The sequence below is a fragment of the Triticum dicoccoides genome, chromosome 6B (genome assembly GCF_002162155.2).
Source record: "Triticum dicoccoides isolate Atlit2015 ecotype Zavitan chromosome 6B, WEW_v2.0, whole genome shotgun sequence".
Lineage (NCBI taxonomy): Eukaryota > Viridiplantae > Streptophyta > Magnoliopsida > Poales > Poaceae > Triticum > Triticum dicoccoides.
The window spans coordinates 273,607,174-273,623,782 of record NC_041391.1 but is presented as its reverse complement, the minus strand read 5'-3'; the positions used below and the strand labels follow the sequence as shown (position 1 = coordinate 273,623,782).

At 48.8% G+C, this 16,609-nt stretch overlaps 1 protein-coding gene across 1 annotated transcript; it reads right to left on the bottom strand.

The window, feature by feature from the left end:
* Nucleotides 1-342: 342 nt before the first annotated feature.
* LOC119321094 (ethylene-responsive transcription factor 5-like) lies at nucleotides 343-2,246 on the bottom strand. The gene is made up of 2 exons (XM_037594930.1): nucleotides 2,054-2,246; nucleotides 343-1,052 (listed from the first exon to the last, which is right to left on the bottom strand). The coding sequence occupies exons 1-2, from the start codon at nucleotides 2,244-2,246 to the stop codon at nucleotides 343-345; spliced, it is 903 nt and encodes a 300-aa protein (XP_037450827.1).
* Nucleotides 2,247-16,609: the final 14,363 nt, after the last annotated feature.

Genomic DNA, 16,609 nt, shown 5'->3' with positions numbered 1-16,609 from the left:
CTTGATGAGGTGGAAGGCTGCATGTTGAGAAGCAGGGGATGAACTTTTAAGAATGGAGGATTAGTAATGTGATTGAACATAAACAGGGAAAGCACATGAATTACTAGAACTAGTGCTGCTAGTACAGGTGCATGTCCGACTAACCACATACACGCACAAATTTATGAAATAATGAATAAAAATTTGACTAGGAAAAAACGACTCAATCCGCCCGGAGTGCGATCTGAGCGCACGCCCACATATGGAAATGCCAAATGTTGTAGGATGGGCCCGTACGGGGCTAGTACCAGAACACGATCATGAACGACGATATGAGAGCGAGCAGCAAGCAAACGTCATGGATCATTCATTCGACCACTGCTCGGACAACGCGAGCAGCTCTTCCAAGTAGTCTGCTCCTAGGTCCTCCAGCTCCAGCACGCTCGACGCAGCAGCAGCAGCAGGTTGCTTCTTCTTCATGTCACCCTGGCCCTTGCCCTTGGGAGTGCGCTTCCGGATGCAGTGGCGCCTCTTGAGCGCCAGCACAGGCGAGTCGTCCTTCCCCGCGTCCGCGGCTTCGCCGAGCTTCAGCACGCGCAGCGACTCCCGGACTCGCTCCACCGGGAAATTGAGCACGGCCGCAGTTCCGCGCGACGTGTAGGCCGCCTGGTCGTAGGCCAGCGCAGCGGCCTCCGGGGTGTCGAAGGTGCCCAGCCACACGCGCTCGCCGCTGCGCGTGGAGTCCCGGATCTCCGCGGCGTACTTGCCCCACGGCCCCCTCGGCACGCCGATCAGCTGCGGAGACTCGGCGTTGGCCTTCTTTGCCTCGTGCTGCTCCGCCCAGGATGGTGCAGCAGGTGAGATCGACGTGGCCTCCATGAGCGCGCTGAACTGGTCCATGTCCATGCCCATGCCCATAGCACTCGCGGCACCATCGTACTGATAGCTGCTGCCGCCGAAATTGAGGTACTGTGGCTGCTGCTGCTGCGGGTAAGGAGCAATGTCGTCGTCGGCTGCGTAGGACTGGGCCGCAGAGGAGTTGGTGATGTCGTAGGCGGCATAGGAGTAAATTGCTCAAAGCCACCACATTTGTGGCTAGGGTACTCCAAAACCACCGCTTTTGCCGAAAACTACAAAAAACCACCAACTCTGCGGCAAGTGAGTAACAGATTACACTAATTCGATATTGAGCCGTGTATAATAGCAAAACTGACAGATGGGACCCGTCTGTCTGGGCTGATGTGGCGAAGATTTTTCCTAGTCAAAGTTTGACCTGCTAAGGTGGATGGGGGTCCCACTTGTCTGCCTCGCACCTCCTTCTTCCTCAAATTTCTCCCTCCCTCCCCTTCTGACCAGCACCGGCGGCGGCTGAGGCCGAGCTGAAGGAGGGGCGCCCGCCGGCAAGCTCCGCCTCGCGCCTTGCAGTGAGGCTGCCTCGCGCTCGCCTCGCCGGTAAGCCCCAAGCCCCGCCTGGCCCCGTGCCCGCCTCGTCCCGCGACTGAGCGCCTGGATCCAGACGCGAGGATCAAGCCCGCCTCGCGCCCGCCGGCCTCGCCCCGCACCCGCGCTTGCAGTGCCACCGCGCCCGCTATTGCAGTGCCGCCGTCCCGCGCCCGCTATTGCAGCGCCCGTCGCCCCCGCCCACCGGCAAGATCTCCTTGCAGCGTCGCCGCCCCGCGCCATCACCGCCGCCTCCCTTCCCCTGAGGCGCATCGCCGCCCCGTCGTCGACGTGGAGCTCGAGCTCGCAGCCCACCGCCGACCAAACTTACGGCTGCACCGCCGCTGCCTCTAGTCGCCATTGACTTGGGTGGAAAAAGAAAAATTGATGAAAATAGATGAGAAGCTGACTGGTGGGGCCATCGTCCACCTCAACATATTTTCCATGGAGGCATGCCAAATCAGCCTGACATGTGGGTCCCATCCGTCAGTTCCACTGTTAGACGCGGCTCAGTTTTGAATTAGTGTGATTTGTTACTCACTTGCCGCGGAGTTGGTGGTTTTTTGTAGTTTTCGACAAAAGCGGTGGTTTTGGAGTATCCTAGCCACAAATGTGATGGCTTTGAGCAATTTACTCGCGGCATAGTAGTGGTTGTCGTAGGAGGACTGGGGCTGGGTGGAAGGAGACTGCTGGTATTGGTAGCCATAGGAGGAGGGCTCGGAAGTGGCATAGCTCATGGCGTAGTAGCATGGGTTGTCATCATTTGTATAGGATCCATTGTTGTTGTCGTAGTAGCCGTAGCCGTAGCCGTTGTGGTTAGGTTCCATCACTTGGTACCCCTGGCTAGGCTAGTCTCGCTTGCTTAATCAGGCAGATAAGCACTTAAGCTCGGTTGGGGACGACTATATTTAGCTAATTAAGCAACTAACGTAACGAAACCTTATACAGAGCGACTTGCCGCAAATAACAACAGCTACTGAGTTTGACTTGAGCATAAGAAAATGTGGTCAAGTTAGGGGAGGCAGGCCACCTCCATCACCGTCTACACGATTGTGCGGATCTTAGAGGGAGATTGACACAATCCGTATGCGCATTCTTGTATCCTGGTTCTGATTCTTGCACGCTCTTCCAGATTCTCTCCATTTCTCTCTAACTTCTCCTTTCCCATACCATGCATGCATCACCCCGGACCCGGAGCAGTAAGCCAGGAAGCACTAGACGGAAAAAAATGTATAACAAAAGACGCTGATCGAAGCTCACATGCCGACTGCGGCTGCTGCATCTGGGACAGATGTGCAGGTTATATCTTATATGTTCCCCAACATTGGCCAGACAAAGCAACAATGATCGCAGGAGATCAATGACGCTTCGCGGAAAGCAGTTGAGGGCCGGAGATAGTTTGCAAGCACATGAAGCGGCTGTGGCTGCTAAAGTGCAGATCGATCGCCAAGATACTATTATGTGTGATTTAAAACTGCAGATGACATCACCAGTGTATGTGGCACGTACGTTTCAGTATGTTCAGGGATATATACATCTGTACATGTCTGGAGTATCCAGCCTACTCGATCTTCTATGGAAAGTCCAAACCACGCCGCCGCCGCCTCACGTGCGCCGGTGCTGACGTCGACGCCGATCCTCACCCCCGCGCGCCGTCGCCGAAGTTCCACGGCCCGCGGGTTATCTCTCCTGGCCATCAAGAAGGCCGCTTCTCAGCTCCTTTTCTTTTTCTTTTGCTGGGTAACTGTTTTCTGTTTAACCAGCTATAGAAGATGTAGCGGTCTGTAAATTTGGAATGTGAATCATGTACACGTGTACATACCTGCTTTTTTTTCTTGAAAACAATACAAACGCAAAGCAATCATATATATATGCGCATACACTCACCCCTATGAATGCACACACGCACACCATATCCCTATGAGGCATCGAAGTCACCATAGACGCCTCGTAGCTGAGGGGCAGGATAAATGCGAGCACCAGTATTAAACCCTGATGGGTTAGTATACCACTGTCCATTTAACCATTCAATCAGAGATTGGTTTGTGTATACATATCCATTTGTAATATATTTTATAAGTCAACCAAGTAGTAACCCCCATGGTACTGTACATATAGAATCCAGTTGACCCTAGTGGCAAATCAAGAATGAGATTTCCTACCCCAAAGAAAACAATGAGATTTCCTATTGATTCCACAAGTTTATCTAGTTAAGTCAAACATATCATTGTTGACAAAACAAATAAGTCAAATATCTTAACCAACATGACCGTCCAATGATGACGATGATAGCGACGGCTTGTTTAACTGGGTTATTTCAATAAAGGACATTTCATTGAATTGATATATCTAGGCGATAAACTATTAAAGATCCAATTAAGCAATAGTGTAGAGTATTTTTCAATCAGATCTTGCGACGAAGAACAACTTAACATGTTTCAGTATATACATTTCACCAAACAAATTTCAGCTCAGCATGTTAAAATCTTTCTGTGGGAATTAGTTCGGAATAGAATACCAAGTGGCGACCAAGTTAGAAAACGACATGGCCTGGGCGATGGGAAGTGCCCTTGTTGCCGGATGGATGAGGATAGTAAGGCCACTTCTCTGGTTGAAGTCACCAATCAACAAGAGCTCAGTTTGGAATTCCATCTTCACAAGCATTCCAACAATTCAATGAGCTTTCTGCAATGCTACACAACAGAGAGATTTCCACAGCTAGGGACATTTGGAAATATACTTGGTCCACTCAACATTACTCCTCTATGAAGATGTACACGAATATATTGGGACCCAGTTTTGAGCATGGTGTTTTTTCAAAACTTTGGAAAACATCATGTCGACTCAGATATCAGATTTTTTTTCTGGCTTCTACTTCATGACAAGATCAACACCAGGAATATGATAGCCAGAAGAAATATGCATCTACCAGACTATTCCTGTGTACTCTGCTCAGAGGAAGTTGAAGAAACTCTGGGTCACCTTTTCTGGGATTGTTCATTTGCACTCTCATGTTGGGACTCTATTGCCCCTGGCAGACAACGGGGCATTTCCACTTTTGATGAGATCTCAAACATCTCCAGACAGCTACCACAAGCCATTGCACTGGATATCATTCTAGCAAGCTGTTGGGGCATCTGGTCTGTTAGAAATGATAAAATATTTCGAACCGCACCAGCATGTCTAGGTACCTGGAAGTATTATGTGAAAGACAGACTCTGGGAAGCGCAACTTCGAGCAAAGACTGGGAAAGCAGAGCACCTCAAGTCCTGGACAGAACTCCATTTGTAATATGATTATTATTCAGTTTCCTAGAGAGGGTGTTGGCTGAAATTGACTTCATGCCCGATGTATTTTATTTTCTTTCTTGTTGTACTCACTTTAATTTAATGAAAATACCGTAGAACGATTGTTCTACGGTCAAGGTTTCAAAAAAAATGTATTGTGGCTCGGTTCATCTGGAGTGTGATCCGCGAGATGACCGGATGTGATGATTGAAATTCCACGAGTTTCAACGTTCTTTTTCAGCTCATATCCCACACGTCGGGCAAAGGCGCTAGAAGCCTAGAATTGTGTGGATTGGGATGGGTGCCATGTCTTGGGCATGGGTAACACTACACCTACGTAATGGTTCTTACATGTAGTCTGAGTTGGCAATCTTATATTGGTTAGTAATTGGGCCCCGGGCCCACCCTTGAAATCAGGGGTAGTTTAGCTAGTGGGAAAGGTAAGTACGTAGATTACGTTAGAAGCTTTACATAGATGTAGCATTTTTGCTTGGGCATTATGGTACGCTCACAACAAAGCTCTGATCTTGGGAGTTGTATTTAAACATCCGGCTGGTCTAATTTGTAAATTGTGATCCTATTGCAGCTACGGAGAGCTTTGAGGAGACGATGGGACCGTGTTTGACTTGACAGCCTCATCAGCAACCTTTGTGACAAGTGCAATCAGCTTCAAGCGGCATCAGGGGTCGATAATACGAGCTAGGGCGTCTATGGTCCTTGGTGCTGCTACCATCATGCAACGGCAATAATCCTGGAGGCTGCTACTACCTCCATCTGGGTTTATTGGTCCCTATTGTATTTCGTGCTAAATTTTAACCATAGATTAAACTAACCAAATTTCACGCATGTCACTAAACATTATATTTTTGAAAACTATGTTCAAATACGAATCCAATGAGATAATTTTTTTTGACATGCATTAACATTTTGTTAGTTAAATCTTTAGTCAAAATTTGGCACAAACTACAAAGGGGGCCTATAAACCAGGACGGAGGTAGTATAAACTTTCGTCATGTTACGCGCTACGTCGCGAGATGGGTCATTGTTGGCCTTGTTAGATAATAACGAGAAATAAACGAGACAAAGAGACACGGATTTTTACGTGAAAACCCTTGCGGGAGAAAACCACGGAACGCACGGCGGCGTATCATTATAATTGGGAGGAGTATTACATTACACGAGAGGACAAACCCTCTACGTGCTAATCTGGTGGAGATCTCTCTCATCTATTCTATGACTAGCTGGTACTATATAAAGGGGCAAACAACTCTCTTTCTTGGTGGACACGAAACAGAGTTGTAGTCATGCTACGTCTAGCACGGTTGGCATGCCGTAGTCCGGTAGGACTCCATCCGTAGTACAATACTTGTATGGGATTCGGAACACAATAAAATAACACTCCACCTTGAGACGAAATCCCTTACAATAATCATAGATAGCATCAACTCCCCAATTAAAGTTATCACAAGTAAACATTGTGCCTGGAAACATCCATAGGACTAATAAACTTCTCATGAAATTATATTGAGCAAATCAATCAGTAGGTCGTCCAGAAAACAGCACAACTATCAACAAAGCAGACTAACAAAACTTGGTCTCCCAATAAAAGTCTGAGTTTGTGCCACTGACCACAGAAACTGAAACTGCTCAATCATCAAATGACATAAGTCATCATATCTCCTGTGGTGCCTGAACGAGCGCATAGCTCATAGTGCAATATCTTGATGCACATCGCATTGTGAAGAACTCATCTCACAGAATCTGAACATGCTTCAAAACAGAAAGCACAAACCTCGGCAAACAATACTCATGCAAGAGCATATGGTACGGATGGCATCGCGTGCACCCAAAAAACTGCCAACTTGTAGTGGTTAATGAAAATCCATGACATGATCATAAACTGTCCTTGTAGAACAAATATCGGATGAAGGAACCATCTTAACATGCAACGGAGTTTCAACTCTGCAATAGACCCCTCTTGAAAGAGCAAAGACAACTGAATTGCACTTGAAACTTAACAGCGCTAAATGTTGTAGTATCTAGCAGAAACAAATCAATCTCCTTCTTGCACCTCAACTGATTCTCATCACGAACATGAATATCAAACAAAACCTTCACATGCATAACAGCAAAATACTATGGAGAGAATAGTGTATATGCTGGCTACCAACAGGCTTAATAATTACCTCCTCCATACCTTTTTTTCTTGATAACTGAATTGTGTTCTTCAAATAACTGCAGCAAATTGCATCCATTATCCCGACGGGCCATAATCCCCAAAACTCCACCTCGAAGAAAAACTGAGTGCATCCTGATAATTGGCTTGCGCCAACAATGCTCGCATCTCGACTTGCCATAGGGTAAACTTTGTGCCATGATCCAGCAGCGGAACATCGTACTTCATGGATGCCATGAGTAGATTAAATCTATGTTCACAAAGTAGTACAAGCCCGTAGAAAAAATTCTTGACAGAATTAATATGCAGAGCGAAGATAGCACCTGGTAGCCTTCGCGTGGATATAGCAATTGAGGAGAAAAAACAGATTCTAGTACTCAACTGTACTAGCCTTTACGTGAGATGTGTAGTAGTAACAAATCCAAGTAGTGCTCCTGTACTTGGCTTCACGTGGGTACTGGTAGTAGTACTAATGATCCGGTTGAATCAAAGCAGCAGCGACGTAGCCTTGTAATCTCACGTAAGTAGTACTGGACCTCCTCGGGACTTGATCCTGTACGGGAGGCGTGAAGCTGCAGCAACGTGCGGCTCGGCGGATCGGACTGCTCGGTGGATAGCGCACGGCTTTGTAGGGCGACGCAGCAGCGCAGATTGTTTTTCTGTCGGTTTCGTCGGATTAATCGATATGGCTTCGAATCGCCAGTCGCGTCGGCGGCGGTGCACAGGACGCCGTAACCCTAATTCTCTCGTCTTAAAAATCTCGTATATGAAATTTGGCTCTGTATATCACTTGTTAGATAATAACGAAAAATAAACGAGACAAAAAGACACGGATTTTTACGTGGAAACCCTTGCGGGAGAAAACCACGGAACGCACGGCGGCGTATCATTATAATTGGGAGGAGTATTACATTACACGAGAGGACAAACCCTATGCGTGCTAATCTGGTGGAGATCTCTCTCATCTATTTTATGACTAGCTAGTACTATATAAAGGGGCAAACAACTCTTTTTCTTGGTGGACACGAAACAGAGTTGTAGTCATGCTACGTCTAGCACGCTTGGCATGCCGTAGTCCGGTAGGACTCCATCCGTAGTACAATACTTGTATGGGATTCGGAACACAATAAAATAACAGGCCTTGTAAAATGTTACTTCCGCTTGCGCTTACCTCCATGTGGCGCCTTTACATTCCTATTCTGCTTGCTCTAAACCTTAACTTAAGGGTCTTATTCTAAGATCGGGCAATACCTAGTTTTTAAAAGAAGATACCAAACAAATATGAGTATATGGCTTCAGCTAAAAAAATAGATATACTTATGTACTCGACATGTCAAAAATCAGTATGCCTTCAGCTAAAAGAATATCAATATATGGCTTAGTGGAAAGTAGCCATACCCAAGGTGAGAATGGCTACCAAACATGAGTGTCAAAGTTATAGTGGACGGACTCCTTGGAGCCCCTTTTTTTAAAATTTTGTAATCATATTTAGAAGTTTTTTTTAAATCAATTATAGTTAAACTAATTCAGATGTGTCATTTTCCTCCCTAATTATCACAATCCATTTGTTGCATGATGCACAGCCATATTACGTGTTTGAAATGTGAGGATAACTCTGGATCCCGCATCGATCGATCTGTGCACACAGACATGTATACTATGTAATTAGACACAATTGAAATGTTAAACATTAAACGAAACAAATTGGTTTAAAAGGAGAAAGACAAACCAGAGACCAACTACATAGGACATGCCTCATGACAAAAACTGCATGATCCTACAACAAACCCGGCATTGATCGGGTGACATGTGACCTAACAAAGGGCGCAAGATTCCAACACAACACCTTCAAGAAGGAATCAACAATTGCACGCGAATATTGGCTAACCCTCCAGAGGGAAAACTTAGGGTTGTCACCCCCTGAAGTAGAACTTTGAGCCAACACCTTCTATAAGGAAACCACGTGCGGAGATTGGCACTGCTTGATCCAGTCAGAAGGACAATTCGCAGACTTTTAACTAGAGGGAATGCACCTCAATGTCAGCCACCAATGCTGTCATCCACCTCTCTAACAGCCTGCTCCCACAGAACTAGACAGCCAAAGGAGAATTGCTAAATGAAAAGAAGGCATCACACCACTTCTCCTCAATGGTTGTCGTATGCACGAGATGCGAGCGCCCAAAACCTGTTGGGAGCTACAACTACAGGAGGCGGTGGATCCACGAATTAGGCACAGGCGAGCTGGAGATGGCACCTCAACCAGGGAGGGGGAAGAAGGGGCAAGCGCCGAGGAGCATAGGGAACCGCCGGTGGTGAGGGAGGAGGGAGGAGGGGAGAGGGAGGGGAGGGGGAGAGCGGGAGATAGTGAATTTTCCTAACACCTTTATGGACTCATTGTGTTTTGTAACCTTCAAGATGCGTTAATAAAAGAAATGTCTTTGTCAATCAATAAAAAAAGTTTAGTTAGAGCATGTACAGCCGGGCACCCCAAACCGAATAAGGCTTTGTCTAACCGGTTGTGCGCGTAACTTGTATCTCTGCCGCTTGCTGCTCCATATGGATCCACACCCATTGCATGCGCATGGCCCCTCTTCCTGTCCTTTTTTCTGCTCACTGACACATGCATGCCTACATGAACACATGCATGCATACAACATCTTTCCTCTCTCCTCAAAACTCATTACTTTAAGTTTTCTTTTGACAGTTTAGATGGTTCATATCTTAAAAATAAGATTTTTGTTTTTGAAATTTTTTATATATTTGATCTTCCGGTGTTAAGATCTTTAGAACAAGATCAGTCTTGCATAAATTTTAAACACAATTTTGTTAACCAAAATTGAAATACAACTTTATAGTAGTTTATCAGTGTTTTTAGTGAGGAACTTTGCTAGAAACAATGAAGAACTTATGATTTTTATTGTAAAGTTCTAAATAAGTAGAACCAGGAGTTGAAGAACTACGCATCTCAAACGCCTGGGCGGGCGGACCAGTCGCAAAAATTTGACCCACCCGGTACCTCAAACTGGCCTCAAACGTCCAGGCTGTCCGGCGCCCCTCACATCCAATCCAAATCTAGGGCGGATACAGGCGGCCCGGGCATGCCCGGACACGTCCGCCTGACAGGCCCGGCCCACCACCGACCCCACAGTTGTCCCACAAAATCCTCAATCCGACGCCTAGCTCTGAACCCTAGCTCACTCCACTCGCCTCCTCGCTCCATCCTATCCTCTTCCTTCCCACATTCCGATCCAATCTGGCGCAATGTCGAGCTCCGGTAGCCACTCCGGCTCCGGCCTCGACTACGATAAGGAGCTAGCCCTCCGCATTGCCTTGGAGCGATCCAAGGTGGACACCAGGGGCAGCTCCAGATCTTCAGTGTTGCTGCAGCTCCCGCGCCGGTGCAGGGCGGGCGCTAGAGCTTGACCCTCCCGGCCTGCGCTCAGCTCCGACAGGACAGCACAGTTCCCACCGCCCCCATGTTGTTCCCTTCCCCTGTCGGCCGCTCCTCCACGCAGGCAGCGGTGGGTGCTAGTGCCCGCGTCGCCGGCGGCACGCGCACTCCAGAATCGGAGGCGTGTGCCCGCGCAGCGGGCAAGGGATGCGGCGGAGCGGTCCGTGCGCCATCGCCGCGGTGTGCCGGCGGAGCCCGACAAGGACGAGCGGCTACTTGCATGGGTCTACCGCCGGCCGCTCACGACGGCGGAGACGGACGCTCGTCGTCTCCGGTGGAAGAACGCAAGGGCACTCCGGCTAGCCATAGAGCAGTCGAAGCGGGAGATGAATGAGGCAGTGACGGAGGCGACTCAGCTCGCCAAGTTGAAGCGGTAGCAGGACAAGGCCGTCCACCAGATGAAGGGGCTGATTGTCCTGTCTGACTCCGACTCCGACTCCGACAACAGCGACGGCAACAGCTCCACCTCCTCCTCCGACGACCAAGATTCTCCACCAGCTGCGAACACCTACAGCTGCGCCGGCGACCGAAAGGGCAAAGGCCCGGCGCGGAAGTGGTGATCCCGCTCCTCCTCCTATGTTTATATCTTTTTAGTTGTTGATGTTTAAGAACTTGTCCGAGGACGAACACAACAGATCTTTTGGATGATGTCAAGTTCTTTTATTTCCGTTTGCAGCCGATTTTGTTGTCCGTTTGCAGTCGATCTTTTTCCCGTTGTATGATTATGTAGAGTAGCTCACGTTACATGTACAATGTGGATATAGTGTACCGGATATGAGATACGCGGGTGTGGATATAGTGTACTGGATATGAGATACGCGGATGTAAAGAGGAAAATAAAGACGTGCCCGGTTAGTGTCCACGGATGCGCAGGCGTGCCTGTTAGCATTTGAGGGACCGAATTAGCTCATCACGACCGTAGATGCTCTTACAGAATACGCCCTCTGCCCCGCAAGTATATACTATAGCAAAATATAGGTCCGGAACTTGACTATTCGTCGGGTGGTCATCGGACGTCGCTTACTATACTTCACGGTAATTCGAATATTTTCTTCATCCAGGTACATTTTACGAAAACATTTTAAGATGTCCGTCTGGCCAGATTTATTCCGTCGTCTGTCTGGCTGCTGCCTCTCTACGTCCAGACGACAGTCCCATGCTGCTGCCTGCTGCTATACTAACAGGGGCACACGAGAATACAGATTTGGTTCCGGTGTCTGTCTGGCTGCTGCCTCTCTACGTCCACACGACAGTCCCAGGCTGTTGTTGCACTACCAGGAAGGCAGGAACACACAACAATACAGAGTAGAGACACCGGTCTCGTCCTGATAAAAGGAAGCTGCGTAGCAAGCAGAGGAGCACTAGACCATCGACCAACAAAACGCCAAGGTTTTCGATCTGGCCATGTGCCTAGGTTATGACAAAATTTTAAGAATTGATAGGTCAACAGAATCAGGATGGTCGTACAGGAAGACAGGTTCCACCCCATACTTATAAGTTTTTCCTCTACGTCCACACTAGTCCCATACTACTGATGCAGGGACTCCTAGAAATAATCTTTGATTCTTTTATCAAAAAGGTAAGAACAAACTACCCGGCCTCTGCACCCTCGTATAAACACAACCATATATTTTGTTAAAATTGATAAATAACAACAAGGATCAAGTCATAAACATGCAGAATACAAGACACAGTCAACTATGGCAAACCTATTAGAAGGCATGAAGAAAACATCTACGACTGAGTCAAACTTCTGCCACAGCAACGCCTCCAAAAAGGGGCAATGCCCTAGCATAATTGTTGCCGTATCTGGCCGAAGATGGTCAAGGCAAGGATTTTCATCATGAATGCCAAGACCTGCCAATCAAGGTCAAAACTTGACATAAAGACAACACCTTTAACAAGGTAATGACGCAAGTTCACTTCTCCTAAGTCAGACCAACGAAGGCCAGAATAAGAGTTTTCACCTCAAACATGAAATGTTGTCCCAAACACCATCCTCTTCCGAAAGTTGCACTAGCCAATACTCACCATAGAACCACATTCGTGTCCACCCAAGGAGCCTCACACCTCTCACGACACTCGTGGACCAAAGAAGCACATGCCCCATAGAGTCACCTAGCCGACCACCTCCCGAGGAGGAGTGTCCCGCCACCCCCGGCATTAACGAGAGGAGGTAGTGCGCTATGGAAGCACGGGGCGCCCTCTGTCCTATAACTGACATAGTCACCAAGGAAGCACCAAACTCATTTGACAAATCTGGCTGTTGCCACCGAAGCTTGAGTCTTCCATGCCTGGTCATTCAACCATGTGCATGCTGAACCGCGCCAAACACGTGGCGCGTCGTAGCCAACACACAGACGTCGAGCTCCCTATCTACCGCATGCCCCCTTGCCAAGTCGGATGCCCACTGCCATCTGCAAGTGGGGTCGTCACCTCCACCACGGGCGTCCACCTCCGGCAATGAGATTGAGGCGAGGATGCCCAATTTGCTCCTACTAGCCACCACGGACAACCACTTTACTGCCCTTGCAGCAATGACGATGCATCCATTGCTGAAGTTGCATGGAGCCGCCTAGTGGCGGAGCTTCAGACCGATTGTTGGGTGGGGCATGCTAAGAAACTACACACATCACTTGTTTTTCAAGTCCAATTTTCCTGTCACTCTTCCCTATTTTCTGTTGGGTTGGGCGGGCCAAGGCCCAGTTTGGCCCAACATAGCTCTGACCTAGGAGCCGCCCCCTGATTAAATCGATCCAGTTTGGATTGCAAATGGTCTTCTTCCTAGAGACCTAGGTTTCATCAAACCAGCAAGTGATGATGCATGCAGACAGTGACTACTTGGCGGATAAACACAAGTAAAAAAAAGTACCGAAAGGACAAAAGAAAACCAAAAGTTCAATGCAGATTGGTTTGTTGTTGCAAACATAGTCAGCATAGTGTAGATGATCGTCCCACCAAGAGAGGTTTTTGGCGTCAAAGTCGTCTCCTCATCGTCTCACGTATTGGCAGAACTTTGTGCAAATAACATGTTGAGACTATCACTACCGGACTCGCGGTCTATGCCTACGGCCACGGGCCGTCGGCATAGGCCCCTAGGCCGTCGGCATAGATCTATGCCGACGGCAGCCGTCGGCATAGAGCCGTCAGTCTAGATTACGTCAGCGTACTCCTGTCAGACCGTCGGCATAATAATGCCGTCGGCATAGGGGGGTATGCCGACGGCCCTGGCGCAGCCGTCGACATAGTTTAGCCGTCGGCGTAGTTTTCCGTCTGACGGCAACGGACGGCGCCGTCAAACTGCTGGCGGGTCAGGAGGCGACACGTGGTAGGGCTATGCCTACGGCAAAGCCGTCAGCATAGGTTAAATCTATGCCGACGGCTTTGCCGTAGGCATAGCCCTGCCACATGTCGCCTCCTGGTGTAACCTGGTGGCATGGCTATGCCTACGGCAAAGCCGTCGGCATAGATATAAATCTATGCCGACGGCTTGGCCGTAGGCATAGCCCTGCCACGTGTCGCCTCCTGGTGGCTCCTGAGCGTATCTATGCCGACGGCTTTGCCGTAGGCATATTTTTTTTATATATTCCCTCTTTTCTCTTTTCCAATTCATTTGCATTTCAAAACAGAATAATATGAAATATGACAGTTCATCAACATCATTTAAACATAGTCAAGTTCATCATCTAAATCACCGGCGAAAGTCCACGAACATAAGAGTAGTGCAAGACATGAAACATCATAAAAGTTGAAACATGAAAGACATGGCACAACGGCCGCATACACGGAATCATCATCGACATCAAGCACCACCGAGTCCACCTCCTCCAAAACCACCCCCACCACCGAGTCCACCTCCTCCAAAACCACCACCACCATCGAGTCCACCTCCGCCAAAACCACCACCAAGTCCACCTCCGCCAAAACCGCCACCGCCAAGTCCTCCTCCGCCAAAACCGCCACCGCGACCACCATCACTCTGCCAGATCGAAGTGACTGGGGTCGACGGAGCAGGAGTCGAGCCAGCGGTCCCCTACATGTTTGAAAGAAGATTCTAACGGTAAATATGACATGATAGTGTTGAATGAACGAGAACTAGTTTGTCATTAGTTAGGCAAATTTACTAACCGGAGTATCACCGCCTAGTGCCAGCCATTCCTCGAACGTGGGAATGTGTGGGGCGTCTCCCGCGGGTGGTGGTGGGGGTCCAACTTGTGGTGGCTCCGTGCGGTTAGTCCAAGACGCCAACATAGCCTGGATGTTAGTTAAACAAGTCCACTTAGAAACAAGCCGTGATCAACAAAGTTAGAAGGAATGAAAGTGCAAATTTGAGCTTGGTTTAAGAGGGCAAAACTAACCGCCATCACTTGACGGCTGTAATCATCGTTTGCCTTCACTCGTTGCAAGTACTCCCTCACCTCAATATGCCTATGCTCGAGAAAGGTCTGATATGCCTACAAAATTGAGGTTGTTTCTAAGTGGCAGTGATGAAAATAAACTAAGAAAGATAGAGACAAAGAAGATAAGGGGAAGTACTTACAGCACGTTGGCGGACTAAGGGAGGCTGCGAACGCCCCGTACTCTCTAACGGGCTCGGGTTGGTAGCTTGAAGCCGTGTGTACGAGATCGACGGAGTGACCAAGCCACCGAAAAACGGATACCGGCCATGGGACTTACCCTGGATGGCCACCACCGCCGTGTCGTCGATCTGAGACTGGGCGACCTCAGGAACGGGAACATCCGGATGCAACTTCTGATAGTTCTGAGTGTAAGACTCCAGGTGTTTCTCGGTGTTGCCGTAGTACTGGCTCTCGCCCTCCTTACGATCACTCCGCTCGCGGGCCAGCTTCCACGACTCCATGTCTGAGAGCGGCCTCTGCAACTTGTCCTCCTGCAACGTCAAACAGAAGTTAGCCATACATAAGAACATGACGGTAAAGAAGAACCAAAATGCATCTTTCATATAGATATACCTTCATGGCCTTGAAGCCCCAGTGGTTCCTGTTTACTTGGCCGTGTGTCCCGTCTTTTCCACGGTTAGCCCGGGCCTTGATGCTCTTGGCAACAAACTCTGGATCGTCACCGACCCACCTATCCACCAAACACGCCCATCCGTCATGCCTTCCATAGCACCAACGAGGAACAACCTATGCAAATTTTGGAAGCATGACATGTGAGCACGAAACATATAGTTGACTCCTTGAAACAATGAAAAGTCAGTAATAGTTACCATCATGAACTGCTCCCTGCTCATGGTAATTTTTTGCCTCTGTGCTTGAGTTTTGGTCATCTTTTGTTGCAGGTAGATGTGGTAGTACTGTAAGACGGCAACCCAACGCACCTCGTACTGCAACTGACGAGCTTTCTTCTTTGCAGATGCAAGTAAGACCACGTCGGCTCTGGCCTTGTGCTCATCAAGAACTCTATAGAGTTGCTGCAATCATGCATAAACCAGAAGCAAACAAGGCATGATTTGAGTGATTCAATGATAAACTATGAACGAAACTAAAGACAAGTGAATCAAAAGGGAACTTACCCAAAATTTGGTGATCACGACCTTAGCGGCCGTCCCGTACTCCGCGTTGCTGCAAGCCTCGTAGTGGGCCCAGCTTGTGGCCAAAACACGCAGCTGTGGGTCCCTGTCTGGCCGCGGGCAGAATAGGCCAGGCCAAAACTGCTTCAACAGGACAGTGAGAAGGTCGTTCGGTTTACGGCCCTTTCCGTGAAGGATCCAGTTACTGCAAAAGAATCAAAGGGTTGCCATGTGTACAATAAAAAAATGTTGTCATGTGTTGAAAGTATGATTGAGATGCACTTACTCTGTCCCCGCAGGTTCAATGAGCCACTTGTGCGCCTCGATAGAAGGTGGTGTAGGTACTCCGGCATTACCACGCAGCCACCCCTACGGAGCACCCGGTGGCAAGTCACCCCACAACTCGGGGTCAACCTCCCCTCCACCCTCCTCGCCCTCCTCGGCCTCCTCCTCCTCGGCCTCCTCCTCCTCGACATCAGGAATATACTCCTCCTCCTCAGACTCAGAAGCTGCATCAGCATAGGAGGGCATCGAAGAAGACCCTCCTATTTCGGACACGGCCCGGAGTTTTTTGGCCCGGTTGCCTCTCCCCCCACCTCCTCGTCCTCTAGGGGCTCTCCCCCCACCCCCTCCTCCTCTAGGGTCTCCTCCCCCGACCCCTCCACCTCCCTGTGAGGTGCCATCCTCGCGTAGTCGGGAGGGAACCTTGTGGGCTCGTCCACTCCGAGTAAGTCCTCCTTTGA

Bases quoted from the DNA above. Each gene is read 5' to 3' on its own strand.
- LOC119321094 (XM_037594930.1), bottom strand. From the start codon at position 2,246: ATGGAACCTAACCACAACGGCTACGGCTACGGCTACTACGACAACAAC. The intron at 1,053-2,053 runs GTAAATTGCTCA...GGTGGCTTTGAG, and splicing joins CAACCACTACTATGCCGCGA to CAATTTACTCCTATGCCGCC.